Raw genomic sequence first — 15,220 nt, forward strand, 5'->3', positions numbered from 1 at the left:
CGAATCCAGACTGTGCCTATTCTGACTGCGGCCAGTATGTGAGGGTTCTGTCAGTTAGGGGCCCATGTTTCACCACTCTCTAGCAACCCCCACTGATAGATTAGGCACCTGTGGAGTTCATATCTGCAGGGCAGCCTGTAGCATAGTGGTTAAGGTTCATGACTGGAACCCGCAAGGTCGGTGGTTTGATCCGCGGCGTAGCCGCAATCCGCACAGCCGTTGGGCCCTTGAGTAAGGCCCTTAACCCTGCATTGCTCCAGAAGAGGATTGTCTCCTGCTTAGTCTAATTAACTGTATGTCGCTCTGGATAAGAGCATCTGCCAAATGCCAATAATGTAATGTAATATCATAGCTGCTTACGAAACGTCTTACTGTGATTCCATACTTGATGTAGTCTTGAGGGTATGTAGGGCATTGCACACACTCAGAATGCCCCATACAGTTGCAGTTTGCTGCAGTTGCACACCGGGGACCGGGGTTTGATTCCCGGTCCTGCTAAAAGCCAAGTTTGGCCGGCTCACGTGGGGCAGCAATAATTGGCTCGCTGCTCCAGAGGGAGGGACTTGGCAGGGTTATTAGATCGCCGCACAATAAGCACCTCGGGCGCCTCGGAATCACGGCAACGGGCACGAGACGAGGCGGCTTGAAGAAGGTGTGTCGCTCTCATTCGGGCCGCCGAGGGATGGGGTACGGGCGGTACATCTAATACGACTACCTCCAATTGAATCAGACGAGGTACAATTGGCTACCAAATTGGGAGAAAAAGGGAAAAATCTGGAAAAAAAAATTTTTTTAAAGAATGCCCCATACAGTCGGCTGCTTGGTGAAATGTTCTCCATTTTGGCTCTCCACCCTAAAATGAACTGCAGTGTTTACTTATTTTTGCTCTCCTTTAATTCATTAACTTAGGTCACACAGTGCTTTACTGGCAGATGATAGTGCAGGCATTTCTGTGGGCTTTTCTGTAAATAAAGGCTTTAAGCTGTTTGTTTGTTTGTTTTGACACACAGTGAATGGTGCCCTTCTCTTGACACCAAGTGTTTTGGTGATTGTGGATTGACTGGTTGTCAGCTTTATTGGGGGTTTTGATTGTAAATTAGTCCACAGCTTGTGTCTGGGTGTTTCTGAATGATAGATTAGTAATTTTATTTTTAACAATTATACATCAGGTTAGAGTTTGAAGACTTATTAGAGCATCTGTATGCAACCAGTGTAATAGCACGTTACCCCCACCACATGACATTAATTTGCATGAAAATGTGTTTCAAGCATGCAGCATAGTTTGCTGTTACAGATTTATGAATGGATTTGAAAACATCCATTTAACTATATTTAAACATTTATTTTACCCTTATCTTTAAAATTCTAAAATTCTCACACCATACTCCAGATGGCCAAACCATATTTCCGTTCTATTTCCATATTTCATACCTTGTAAATGATTCCATTTATTTTCTACCTGTCATTCCATAAGCATGTAGAAGGGGGGAAACTTTCCTCAACAACTAACTATTGTATAGCATGTGCGAGTATTTATTCATTTCAACTCGTGTTTTGTTCAGAAAGAGAGGTCATGTTTTGGAAATGTTTAAAAGCTTGTATCTTTGCTTGCTCTTCGCAGACTGAACTTTTTTCCGGTTTACAAAAGAGACGACGCAGAACTGACAGGCAGTCGGACGGCAGCGTTGGTGGACGGGAGGGGCTGTAAACGGCGGGGCCTGATGAGTGGGTTTGGCGGTTGTTGGGAGATATCATGGATTTGACTAAAATGGGCACCATCCAGCTGCAGAACCCCGGGCAGCCCGCGGCCCTCCTGCACAAGGCCAATCAGATGCGCCTGGCGGGGACACTCTGTGACGTAGTCATCCTGGTGGACGGTCGGGAGTTCCGAGCCCACCGCACCGTGCTGGCCTGCACCAGCAAGATGTTCGAGATCCTGTTCCACCGCAACAGCCAGCACTACACCCTGGACTTCCTCTCGCCCAAGACCTTCCAGCAGATCCTGGAGTATGCCTACACCGCCACCCTCCAGGCCAAAGTGGAGGACCTGGACGACCTGCTGTACGCGGCCGAGATCCTGGAGATCGAGTACCTGGAGGAGCAGTGTCTGAAGATCCTGGAGACCATCCAGGCGTCCTCTGAGGACAACGACGGGGAGACCAACGGGGACATAGGGGGAGGCGGGGCGGAGGAGGGGCGGGGGAGGATCGGGAGGGCCTTGTTGGTCCCCAAGAAGCATTCCGTGGAGGAGGAGGGGGCTGGGTACGGGTACGGATACGGAGACTCTGCCCACCAGGGCTTGGTTCTGATGGGCGGGTTGGAGCAGAGCCCTTCCGTCTCCACCTCCTTCGGCGCCTCCGGGGGGAGCCCCACCAAAGCGGCTGTGGACAGCCTGATGAGCATCGGGCACTCCCTCCTCCTGCAGGGCGTGTCACGGCACAGGGAGGGACTGGCCGGAGGGGACGCTCGAGCCAGCCCCCGGCCACCTTTGGCGAAGATCAAGACGGAGGCCATGCAGGTAGACGAGTCGCTGGGGAGGGACGGGGAGAAGAACGGGGAGTCGGACCCGGGAACCCCGACCCGGAGCAGCGTCATCACCAGCGCCCGCGGCCTGCACTTCGCTCGCGACGACGGAGGCGGGGACCCCCCGGGCGAAGGGGGTCCCCCGGCCGAGAAGCACCCGCCCTCCCTGTACCCCATGACGCCCAACCACAAGAGCGGCCCCCTGCTGTCCATGCCTCCCTCCATGGGGCCTCCCCTCCACATGCCCTCCGGCCTGGCCATGTCCATGGACTTCAGCTCCTACGGGGGCCTCCTGCCCCACTCCTTCATCCAGAGGGAGTTCCTCAGCAAGCTCGGGGAGTTCACCGCCGTCGTCAAGCCGGCCAGCCGGAGCCCGGACGAGCGGTGCGGTGTGTGTGGAGCGGACCTGCCTGACGGAGAAGCTGTGGAGCACCACAGGTAAGTGCTACGCTCCTAACCATCGCTAAACAATTAGCATGAAGTACTGTCCGCATAACCTAGCACAGGCAGGCCATATCTGTTTCTGGATTTCAGACCAACTTCTGCTCGTTTTAATTCATCAGCGCAATGATTTACATGATCTGTCATTTATAGCCACATTTTGTGATATAAACAGCAGCTGATGCATGTTCTGGTCTTTATTGTGGTCTATTTTACAAGTGAATCGGTCATGGTGCATATGGCTAATGAGCTGATTACGCCCGGGTAACAAGTGCAGCAAAATCCTGTATGCACACTGGCTTTCTAGGCCTCAAGTTTCCCATCCCTGAAGTAGCATAATGACCAGAACACGCCATTCTGCCCAACAATGCTCCTGTTATCCACTAAACAGGGGTGCCCAATTGTATGCCATGGAGAACCGAGAGTATACAGGTTTTGATTCCAACCAATCACTATACTAGCCGATTTTCGCTAATTAACACACCTTCAACCTGAGAGGATGGAACTAATTAGTGAAATCAGCTGGTGCAGTGATGGCTCACCATTACCAACAAATTGGATAGTATCTAACACCGTACCAAGCCTGGTCTTAAAAACCCCCAGAGTTTATGCCTCAAATGGTTGTTATTTGAAACATTATCATGGGGACAGATGTCTTGCATTACATTTTTTTATACTTTTAAAAATTTTATTAACATTTTTTTTACTTTTATAATGGAGAGAAAATGAGCTGTGACCTGGAAGTACAAACGATTACTAATTTCCAGGTTTTATGTGGGTGTACTGTAAATACCTTGCGGTCTTATAACGCATAATGCAACCGTATTTGTTCATAGCCGTTCTTGGTTCGAGAGTACGAGTGATTCAGGTCCCTGGTGTAAGCTTTTAACCTCTTTGGTTTCCTGGAGGGACATTCTTTAAAAATCTCTGGTTTAAATGATTGACAGTCTTAAAATGTAATGCGTCCCTGTCGTGCTCACTGTGGTAGGAGTTTCAGTGTACTTGCAGCTGTGATGAGCCCTTTTGCTTTACTGTGTTAAACACTGTTCGCCATAGTTGTATTTTGTATATGTATCATAAATAATTTTAAACGCCTCAGTTATTGCTTCATGGGTAATTTGGTAGTGCTATTTTTGTCCCATCTGCAATCAGTATTTCAACTGCTCTCAGACATAAGTTAATAGATGACAGTTGACTGTCAGTTGTAGTTTCAATGATTTGAGTGCTGTGTTTTCAACACATCTGCGATTGATAAGTTTGCACATATTGTCGTAAACATGGGGGCTAGGGGTGATGCAGGTGCAGTGTGTGACACACAGACACACACACACATACAGAAACACACACACACACACATACACACGCAAACATAAGCCCTAAACCCTCTCCCTGGGCCCCAGCTGCATGGTACGAGGAAGCTCTGGCCCCACCCAGGAAATGAGTGCTGCACTAAGAAGCTGAGGCCTGACCTCTGGCACGTGACCCCTGAGTAGGGCAGGGGACCTCTCACCTTGTGACACTGTGTGGGGCCCCCTCTGCCTCTCACCTGCACCCCAGGTGGTGTAGAAACGGCCCCCAGACCCCTGGCCAGATTTATCGCTGCAAGAGTCTAGCTGTCCACCAGGCCCAAGGGAGCCGGTGTGTTCATTTCACAGTTCTGAGCTGCCCTCCCAACTGCCTGCAGGTCCACGCCACGATTATGGTGATAAAACGTGGGTGGCATGGCGTTGAATTCTGTGATGTAGGTTGGGTGATGAACAGCAAGCTGGACCATGTGGGTGATGGCATGAGAAGAGAGCCTGTCACATGTACCAGAATAGTTTGATTCTGGCAATATGTTTGGTGATAATCAATGAGTCCACATGTGCTGGAAGCTATTGAAAGAGTGGACCCTCTTGTCCTTATTGTTGTGTTGTGGCTTGGTACTCCTACCCCTGACAGTGTTTTGATTGACATGCTGAGTTTTCAAGCTGGTTAGTCTTAGACAAATCGCTTTCTTCATACACTATGCATTGGCCTTTTACAAACTGAAAATTATTTTGGCTTTTTTGGTTTGGTTTTTTTGAGACTTTCACTCATACCTAAATTTTGAGCAGTATTTGTTTTAGTTTTACAGTTTGCAGCCACATTCGTTCAAGGTTTAGGAGAAGGTGCACTGTGATTTCTACCTTAAAATTTAGTCAGTCTGTGGTAATCGATCCTGTTATACAATGGGGTAATACATTTGGCTGCCTTACTTTCTTTCCAGCATTACATTAGAAAATTATTAAAATTTCACATTTTTATATTGCCATTTGTAATAAGCATGTTGTGTTTGTTTTGTGTTTTTTTGCTTAAGTATGTCTCCAGATTCTCAACTGCAGGTCATAAAGTAGGTGTGGTGCCCTTGGCGCTCTTACATTTCGGTTCCCATTCATCTTAATCTGTATCTGAAGGCATTCCCAGTGGTTAAAGTTCAACCAAGGATACCCTTTCTTCCCTGGCGTGACTGTGGTGTGTCGAGAGCTCCAAATTTGATAAATGCCTCTTAATTTAAAGGGTGAAACTAGTTGACTGTCTGCATTTTGTTCTACCATTCCCTGTAAATACATTTAAGCACTTCAAAGCAAGGCACGGCAAACAGCCGTGACACCCTCACCCCAACACCCAACCCCCTCCCCCCAAAAAAAAGAGAAAAAGAAAACAGAGTTTGTGAGGTGTATACTTAGTAGGACTGGGCGATATGGCCAAAATCTTCTATCCTGATATAGGTCATTTAATATCTCAATAACAATATATATCACAATATAGCATGTTTTCTGGTGATTCAATAAATAAATAGTCTATATGAAATTACTGTATGGTAAAGCATGTTTTTGTATACTCCTTTGTGAATCAAATACTTGATTAAAAGTATTTTCTCACTTTGGTCCAAAATGAACATAACAGTTTCAAGTGAAATTACAGAGAAAAAATTAAGAAATATAGGCCTAGCCTACAATTTGAAAATGTAAAATATCAAAGGCAAACATAAACCAGTTTCAACTATAGCAGCAATTAGGGCTGAGCCATATGGACAAAATCAAATATTGATATTTTTGACCCATTAACTCAATATTGATATTGTGACAATATTGTAGGGATGCCTATTGGTGCTTTCACAAAATATTTACACAATTACATTTTTGATAAATAATCATCAGTAATGTGGATATAAAAGTGGGTAAAGGCAAAGAATAGAACAGTTAGAACAGTCTTGTAAGTTCAGAAAATGTATGCAGCCTTTAAAATCAGGAAAAGACAACACATCACAATATTAGGATTTCCCAAATCTAAGACGATATCTAGTTGCATATCACAAAGTCAATATAATATCGGTATGTTGCCCAGCCCTAATATTTAGCCTGCCAGAGAAAGCTAAGATCGAGGCATAGTGATTTTAGAAATATCTATGCGTACAGTATGGTAATCTGGTTTAGAATTGTCCTTTCATTTGACTTGGCCTATATTCTTGCACATTGATGAAAAGATTAGCTGAACAGATTCGCTGAACTGAATTTGATCGTGCTGTTGTGTGTGGTATGTATGTGTGTGGGGGTGTTCTGCCTTTAGGAAGTGCTATAGTTATAGAATCTGACACCATTTTTTTAGTTAAGGCTCAAGAGAGGAAGAGAAAGAGAGTGAGAGAGAGGGCTATTTCTCCACGGGGATTTAGCTCTCGAACATTAGAGCGATGGATTCGGGGCTTATCTGACAGCTTCAGAAAACACCGATTGACTTCAAATGGTCTGAGTTTTGATTGAAATCCACTAATAGGAGCAAACCCCTTCCCGCCAGACGACATTCACTCACAGCACTGAAAATCTCTCAAAGAAAAGCCTTCCATAGAAACCTGTGGGTTTTCTGAGGATAAGAAGAGACAACGCAACCTTTAACACTACCCTTTAAGTGCAGTTCAATGGCAAAAGGGAATTCTAATGTCTGTGTTCCCTTCCCATCATTGCAGCAGATCAGTAAGCAATCTTGTATGTGCTCATTGAAAGTCCTAGTGCTTGAAATACATTTAAATAGTTGTATTAGCATTAGTAGTCAGCTTGCCGACAGATGTTTCAAACCGCAGGTTTCAGGATGCCATAGACCTAGTTTGTAGGCTTCTTTCTTAAGCAAACTGTCTGTGTGATGATTAACTCAAGTAACTGCACTTATTAACTGCATAAATGATAACCACAGATTGAATATGCACAATCTAATGGCTTCTGAACTGTAGCATGTAGGTTTTCATTGTGGATTATTCTCCTGCAATCCTGCACAAGAGCTGTGCCTTTTCTCCTGTTAAAAACGAGAAACGTAGTTTGTGCTAGTCAGGTTAACTTGGAATTGCTTCCAGATATGACACCATTTGTGTGTTTCTGTGTGTCTGTGCATCTGTGTCTTTGTGTGGGTGCACGCATGTGTGTTGGTGTGGTCTATTGAAGTGGTTTTTGGGGGTTACCCCATCTGCAAGAAGAGACGTATTTCATAAAAGGCATGGGTCAGTTTATTTAATTTATAGGGTGTGTGAGTGAGTGTCAGACCTTAATGTGCCCTTAATGCTTGGCCAGATGTTATGGAGATCGCTTCCTACTCCAGACCTTGTCTAGAAGGTTGCAGGTTTGAATCCCAGCTGCTGTACCTCTCTCACCCAGAGTTGCATCAGCTCTGTAACTGAAGAGTGTGTGAAATTCATACAATGCAAGTCATTTTCATATCAGGATGTCTGCTGAACGGAATAACTATGAAGCGAAAGGAGCCTGCTTCGGCTTTTGTCTACAATATAGTTACAACCTGTTGGAGTGCTTATACAGCAAGCTGCCAAAACAAATTATATTTACACCTCTTTAATGCTCATTGGGCTGTCACTTTGCAGAGTCTGGGTGGTTTATTTCCCAATACATATTTCCTGGGTGATAGTGCTCCCGTCCTTGCTGCAATGAAGAAGAAGAAGACATAAGAAACACGCTTGTTAGAATACTCCCTGTGTGGCGTTGAAAGCATTTTTGTCCCTTTTAAAAACAAAAATGTCTTTCTGTCTTGTTAAATGTGTGCTGCCGGGCTGTGTCGGCACTAATAACCGAGTCTGGTGTTGAAACAGGAGGTGTGGGCTTATCTGCGTATATCAGCCGAGCTGATAACCTCTGTGGTCAGCTGGTCGCTGTAGGCAGTCCAGATGCACTGATAGCCACTCCGTTCTGCTGTGAGGTCACTGATGACATCACCAGGCATGGTCTCTCACTCTCCTGCAAGGTGGAACTTGGGCCCTGGTTCTTCAAACCCTGTTTTTAATGACTGTTACTATGGTATCCTGGGCTGGCTACCTCTCTGCTGCCAATCATGTTCTGTCCAAACCAAAATGACTGTTTATCTGGTACTTTTGGTGGCTTTTAAAATTTGTTGGGGTATTTTTTTTAACATTTGTATTTAAAGTATTTTCAGTTTGGGGAAAAGGGTTGATTAAGCTATTAAATCCAGGCCATTGTCCATTTAAACCATGGACCTTCTTAATTGCATGCTATTTACAGGACATAAATGTGTCTGAATTGCGTACAGTGCCAGTAAAGTGTCTTGTCATCAGTGATAAAAAAATGTCCAGGAAGAAAGCTGAGGGAGGCTGTCAGAAGGGGGGGGGGGTGATGCTGTTCTAAACCCCCACCCCTCCACCGTTGTTTTAGTTTGTTCATATCACAAAATAATTAGTTTTGAACCTGCTCCTGCTGTGATATTACTCCTCTGTTCTACCCAATAGGGCTTTCATTTCCATCCGTGATTCAGGAAACAAAAGCAACAGTTAGTTGTCGTGTTGGTTTGTTTTGATGCCAGAATTGGCCCCTGATGTCACTTTTAAATCTGCTACAAAAACCATAATCCGTATTATACTCTCAATCTCACCAGAGCCAGCACCAGTGGAGTTCAGCATCTACTGAAAACATGCAACAGGCTTAATATCCTCGCACTTGTTTGATATATTGTACCTGTCTAGTGTTGTTGTTGCCTTTTCTGTTTGTTTTTGAGAGGTAATTGAAGCTCTTGTCACTCTTTACCAGCTACGCACAATGAAACGGCTCTTTGTTTGAAAGGAGAGCCATAACACAATGGGTATTATTATAAGTGGGTGTGGGAGTTACGCAAAGGAAATCAAACAAGCCAAAGCCGCCATGCCTTGTTCTGAGAAAAAAAGAAAACAAAAAAACACAACACAAAAAGCCGGAGCAGAGCTCCTTTATACGCACATGCTAAACCCGTCACTTATACCCGGCAGTTGAGCATCTGTAATTGTATAGTCGTGTGTAGTTGTGTAGTTGTACATTTGTGTGTAGTTGTGTAGTTGTTAACAGGATTAAATACAACGAACACCAGTTTTCTATACTTTAAAATAGTTGTATTTAAATGCACTGGTGATGCAAGATCAGTTTCTGGTTTTTATTTTTTGTGAAAAGACTTTTTAAAAGACACTGATGCTTTTTATTGGTTGTTTGTTGTTTGTTGATAGAGGTTAATTTGTGCTAAGGATGTTTTATTTTTTCCATGTTTAAGAGGTGTTGTTTGTGCTACGACTTTATTTGGCTGTTTGTGAGTGCTGCTTGGGCTACTAAGATTTTTATTTTTTTTCCCGATACATTGGTTGTGTTATTGCAGTTGGTCAGATGGATCAGCGGAGTAATTATGAATTAAATAAAAGTTGGGGTTCGCTCCCGGAAGCTCTGATAGGTTCAAGAAAGTCTACAAAATATCTTCTATATGAATTAATTGCTTGCAAGAAACTAATTCATATAGTGAAAACGTAGCCTGTATATAGACAGTCAATCATTTGCACGCTGTAATCACATTACAAAAATGTTAGAAAGACCAAGTTAAGCCTGCATTGATGTTTCTTTTCAAATACCCATGTTTTATTCTGGTTTTCTTTCTGTGTGTGTTTCTCACTTGTTTCAAATGTAAGAATTCACTATGGGTACTGGCTGGATGTGTTACTTACAGACAGCACTTCAGTTCCTGTAGTCAGAGATTACTTTCAGAATGTGCAACTAAAAAGATGTTCATATGCTTAAACAAAGACACGCGTGTTCTATGTTGTGTGGCACTTGCTTGTTTCCCTTGATCTGTCTTTGCTTCTTGTTGTTGTGGGGGGTGTCTCTATGATGGTGATGGTGTGGTTGGGGTTATGGTGCTAGCACTGCAGCAGCCACAGGTGTGAGCCATGCTGAAAGATGGCCGTTGTCATTTAGCGGTAATGGAGAAGTCTACAGACCGTGTCTTTTCAGGGCCTACAGGCTGAAGGTTTATCAAAGCAACCGCTCTGCTGGATGACAATTTCTGACCTTTATGTTAAGTGATCCTGAATAAAAAACATTGACAGAAACTCATTCTCTTTTGTTTGACAGTTAAGGGAAAAATTTGGAAATATGTACATTTTTACTTGATGATCCAGTTTATGTTGCTGTTTTTAAAGTAGTCAGAACCACATATTTATCAGCTCATACTATATGACTATTCTTGAATATGTATCAGTATGTTACTGGTTTTTGGTCAACAAGAACTTGTAAACCTGTAAAATGAATGCTGTTGAATCCCAGAGAACATGTTTAGCTGTAGTCGGGTTTAAGCCCACAGTAAGCCAGTGCCTCTCACAAACATTACTTCACACATCCAACCAAACACACTTCCTGCGTCTTACCTTCTTACCCACATTGATCTTTTTTTAAACTTTCAAGTCGGCGGAATCATTTTTTATTTACATCCAGCTCTAGTTTCCCCTTCTTTCTAAAAAATGAGTCATATCAATACCTTTCTTCTGGGCCTTGAAGACATGAAAGTGGCCCGTTCCCCCGCCCCCTCCCGTGCCCACCGAACCCTTCCTCTCCCGGGCCCGCAGCGCTCCCGCCGGGCTCCGCCGGAGAGACCCGGAGCGGCAGGGCCAAACGGAGCGTGCAGCGGCCCGTGTGAAAGGGGCTGGGAGCCCCTGCCAGTGTGGAATTAGCCCCTTCTGCCCGCTCCCGCCGAGAGCGCCTCTAATTAGCTCTTTTGTTGCCGGGTGAATAGGGGTGTGGGAGAGTGGCAGGGGCCCCTGATGGAGCGATAGGAATGAGGGAATAAGAGAAAAGAGAGGGGGGGGAGGCAGGTTTAAGCACAATAACTTCCAATCTGCGCGGCCGGCAGGTAGGAAGTACCGACATCGGGCGAGAGAGAATGGCTGTTTACTCGCGCTACGGAAACGTCCTTCTGAAACTGCATCAGTTTGTGATGAAATCATTTCGTCTTAGCGACTAGATGCTAAGCTTGTTCCATGCAGGGATGGGAAAGGAAATTGTGACTGCGTGAAAGCTATCGCCGTGTCGCTACGTTAGCACTTACTTGACACAATGTAAACAATAGCGTGTGAGAGCCATAAAAACAGTCCCTGTTAAATGTAGTCACCGTAACAAAGTTGTGTTTCATACGCGTATGTTATATTGGTAGCAGTATGGTATAATGGTTGGCGAACCAGGCTTGCAACCTTTCAACGGAGAGCTTGCATGTTCAAATCGCAGGTGGGCCACCGCTATGGTCAAAATGGGTAGTATCTGAAAAAAAATTTGGGACAAGAGTATTTACTAATCAGATAACACAGGTATGTAACGTTATTCCGCCTCTGTTGAATGGCTGGTACGCCGAGCGTCCTCACACCTGCAGATCGGTTCCCATGATTCCTGAGTGTCTGAGCCGCGGCGCTCCCTTTAGATGCAGAAGCCTGTGCACACAGAGGTGCCAAACCCACACCCTCAAACGCTTCCTGTAATCCGGCAAGACGGGCGGGCTAAACGCTGAGGGGAGGCTTGCAGCCGTAATTGATTTACGTTCAGCGGTATTTGTTGACACAAACTACGGGGAGGGGGATTACTGTGGGGGGGGGGGGGGGGGTGAATGATAGCTTGCGTTCGCTTTTCGTCGAAGTGGTGGTATGAAGGGGAGGATCAGCGCGGTTCCTGTTGCTAAATATATTGGGAGTTGGCGGCTGGATTTACCCACCAGCTTTAGGTCATGGGGGCATGCCTTCTCCTGTGAGACGGGGAGGTATGACAGGGTCTCGCGAGTAATCCCACCGTTGACTGCTGCCCGAAGGCCTAGATGAACATTAAATATTAGTTGTTTTGTAAGCTTGATGTTTGTGTCTGTTTTTGTTGTACCTTTACTGGTGAGTAGCAGTTGTTACGATGGGAGAGGGAGGCTTCAGGAAACGTATTTATGAACTGAGCCACTCCGAATGCTACCAGTGACTGATTATTGTTGCTGCACTGTAGGGAGCCTGCTTTTTCATTGGTTCAATGATTGACCAATAATTGTTACTCCACCAACGATAGGCTTCCTGAAAGGTCGGTCGCCCACTGCTAGTGTGTGGAGTTTGTGGACTTGCCACCTTGTTGACCTGATATGAACCCAGAAAGACACTCCTCTGACACAGTAGGACTGGCCATGTGTGTCTGGTGGTTTAATAGCCACTGAGCTGTGTAGCACAACCCCGACTGGAATATAATTTCCCAGAAAGGAAAAAAGACCATTATTGTGCTGATGCCGGATAAATTGCAATCACTCATACAATTTGGTATTGTTTGTTGTTAATAATTTTGTGGTGTTGCTTTGTCGTTTTGTAGTTAATCATTTTGTTGATTGCTGAGCCCGCCAAACAAGTTTTTTTTAATTCATTTTCATAAATAAATTTGGCACGCAGCATGTAGCTGAGCATGCCCAGTTCCCAACCCAATTTTTGGGAATGGCTGTTCGTCTGCACCCGCATGTGCAATCCCCACTGCCGATTTCTGGTAGAGTGTAGTCACGTTGTCACGTTTCAGACTGAAAACTACAGCTACGCTCACATAGAAGGGAGTCAGCGGAGGACCTTTCATATGTGGTTTTACATGCCGTCCACTGGCCCCCAGTTGACCAGTGGTGGTCGCTAGATAGTGATGAATGCGGACCCCATGCGGACCCCTCCCATGGCCATTGCGTGTGGTCCTATAAAGCTACAGTCAGCTCTAGCGTGGTCGTCATTCGATCCGAGGCCGTGGGCCTCATCCATGCACCACAGCATGGTGCCTTAGCTGAATGAGCCACCCAGCGGCCCCACAAACACTGCTTTTATGAATGAAGTCAAACATTAAGACAAAGAATTTGAGCCCTCATTGTTTGACCTTTTTGGTTTTAAATCATTGTTTTGTTTGCTAACGTGTCAAGCTAAGAACACTGCATTAGAAGCAGTTCAGCTTGTCTGCCTTACAAAATGTTCCTGATTTGACAGTTAACTCGTTATTGATGTAACATTCATTTGTTGCATAATTAATGCCTTTCAGTTGCTTTGTGTAGTGATAATCAACTCCATTTTAGGACTTGTTTTTTGGAGTTTGGTGTTTTCATGGTCAGAGAATCATAGTGGACATATCTGAACAATGTTGGTTCTGAGACTTGTATCTTCAAATGAAACTTCTTTTGATCTTCAGGGGCCCTTGCCCAGGTCTCCGATTGCTGCGAACCTCTGCAGCGTAGCCAAAGTTAGCAGTATTTTATGTAGCCCTTGTGCTAGCTAGTGAAAAGGACATAGGGGTATGAAAAGAGTAAATGGTCACAGAAATGGGATCCAATTGCAATAAAAAATGAGCAAATGCTTGCTATTTTTTAAATTAAATATTTCAGTTGTGAAGGAAATGGAAACACTCATTGCAAATATGGTTATGCTTGAACTGCTGCTGTGCAGTAACTAATGGAAACAAAATGGCAGTCCTTTCCTAGCTTAGATTGCTGTAAAAACTGGCCCTCTATTCAAATGTGTACATGTATCATTTTGGAGAAGTTAAGCCTTGAAGTGGCATGCTCATAATTATATTGCCATTTGCAGTCCAGGAAACCTATTAACTCATGGATTCTGAACTGAGGCTAACTGTGTTACAAATGAACAATTACAAGTAAATGTACACACATAAAAGCTTCATTATGCACCATTAGCTTTTTGATTTTATTTAAATGTGGTTGGGTGTGGAGAATTCAGGAGATTTAAATACATTTTATCTGCAGTTTGCACATCATACTTTTGTGATACTGTGTTCTTTCAGGTAAAACATTTGAAACCAAATACCATTGAATTTCTTACGCTAAAGAACCTGTGCAGTACATCAAACATCATTTGGGGGAATATTTAGGTGATCAGCTTTTAAGATTTTTTCCTAGTGAAACAAAGTGTCTCCCAAACCTTTATCTTAAACTGCTATTCCAAATAGGTGTTTCAGCTTCCTGCCTCCTCACGTACCTCTGCGTCCAGTGGAGACGCGGCCAATTTGAACTTTGACCTCCTCATCATCTCACACATTCGATGCGGGAATCAGCCGAGGAGCCATTTTGCCCAGAGCATTGGCCCAGACCCCTGCAAATGGCACCCTCTTTCCTCTCTTTCCTACTGATCTGCTTATATGTGACAAGATGGCACCATTTTCCCAGCTTTGTTTGCTGTAATTTTACGGCACAGTGACTTCGGGGACATTTATGGAGGAGTTGATACACTGTGGCGTGGGTTTAGTCTGCTTGTCCTTGCCAGTGACATTCACACAAAAGTAAAAAAATTTTTTTTTTTTTTTTAATTTTGCAAACATAATTTGTCAAGTTCAGCAATCTTTGAAATTAACTTCACAAATCGTATTTGAGAATTAAATTTGTGTTAATATTTGTGTAGAAGACAAATTTAATCCAGGCCTGTATTCACTGATGAATGATCAGTGTATTTTTTCAAGGGTTCCTGGAATACTCAATTTAATACACAGCTAAACACAAAATACAAAAGTCATATGCAGTGCAGAATATTAAATATTTAAAGACAGTCAAAGTGCACTCTTCAATGATCAAAACCTTCATTAAGGCCTTGAAATTACATTTCAAAGCAGAGGTTTATTGTGTGGTACATACACTGGGGTACAGTTTGCTTCAAAGGTGGCACAGAGGTATAGACCTTATAAAAAAAGAAGCAACATATTTTCTGTAGTACAAAGGAACAATATATATTTATTACATTTGCTTTCCATAGTTTTGATGCTACACAAACATTACATCACCATTTTGTGTGTGAAGACTATAACCGACATGGAAGTATGGATGAGCGGGAGATTCTGGACAGTCTGACATTGGTCTTAGGCATCCTGTCTTCGTGGTTGTCTCGTGGGGGGCTGGGGTCGAGGAGTCATGGGGGACAGCATTGTGGACAGACAGCTCTGTTACAGTACAG

At 44.1% G+C, this 15,220-nt stretch overlaps 1 protein-coding gene across 2 annotated transcripts in view; it reads left to right on the forward strand.

The window, feature by feature from the left end:
* LOC133107931 (zinc finger and BTB domain-containing protein 16-A-like) overlaps positions 1–15,220 on the forward strand; it is a 108,667-nt gene that overhangs the window by 2,887 nt on the left and 90,560 nt on the right. For both annotated transcript variants that reach the window (XM_061217240.1, XM_061217239.1), the window contains exon 2: positions 1,622–2,961. In XM_061217240.1, the coding sequence (XP_061073224.1) occupies positions 1,754–2,961 (1,208 nt within the window). In that variant the 5' untranslated portion in view covers positions 1,622–1,753. The remainder of the gene's footprint in view (positions 1–1,621; positions 2,962–15,220) is intronic.

The sequence above is a fragment of the Conger conger genome, chromosome 13, assembly GCF_963514075.1.
Source record: "Conger conger chromosome 13, fConCon1.1, whole genome shotgun sequence".
Taxonomy (NCBI): domain Eukaryota; kingdom Metazoa; phylum Chordata; class Actinopteri; order Anguilliformes; family Congridae; genus Conger; species Conger conger.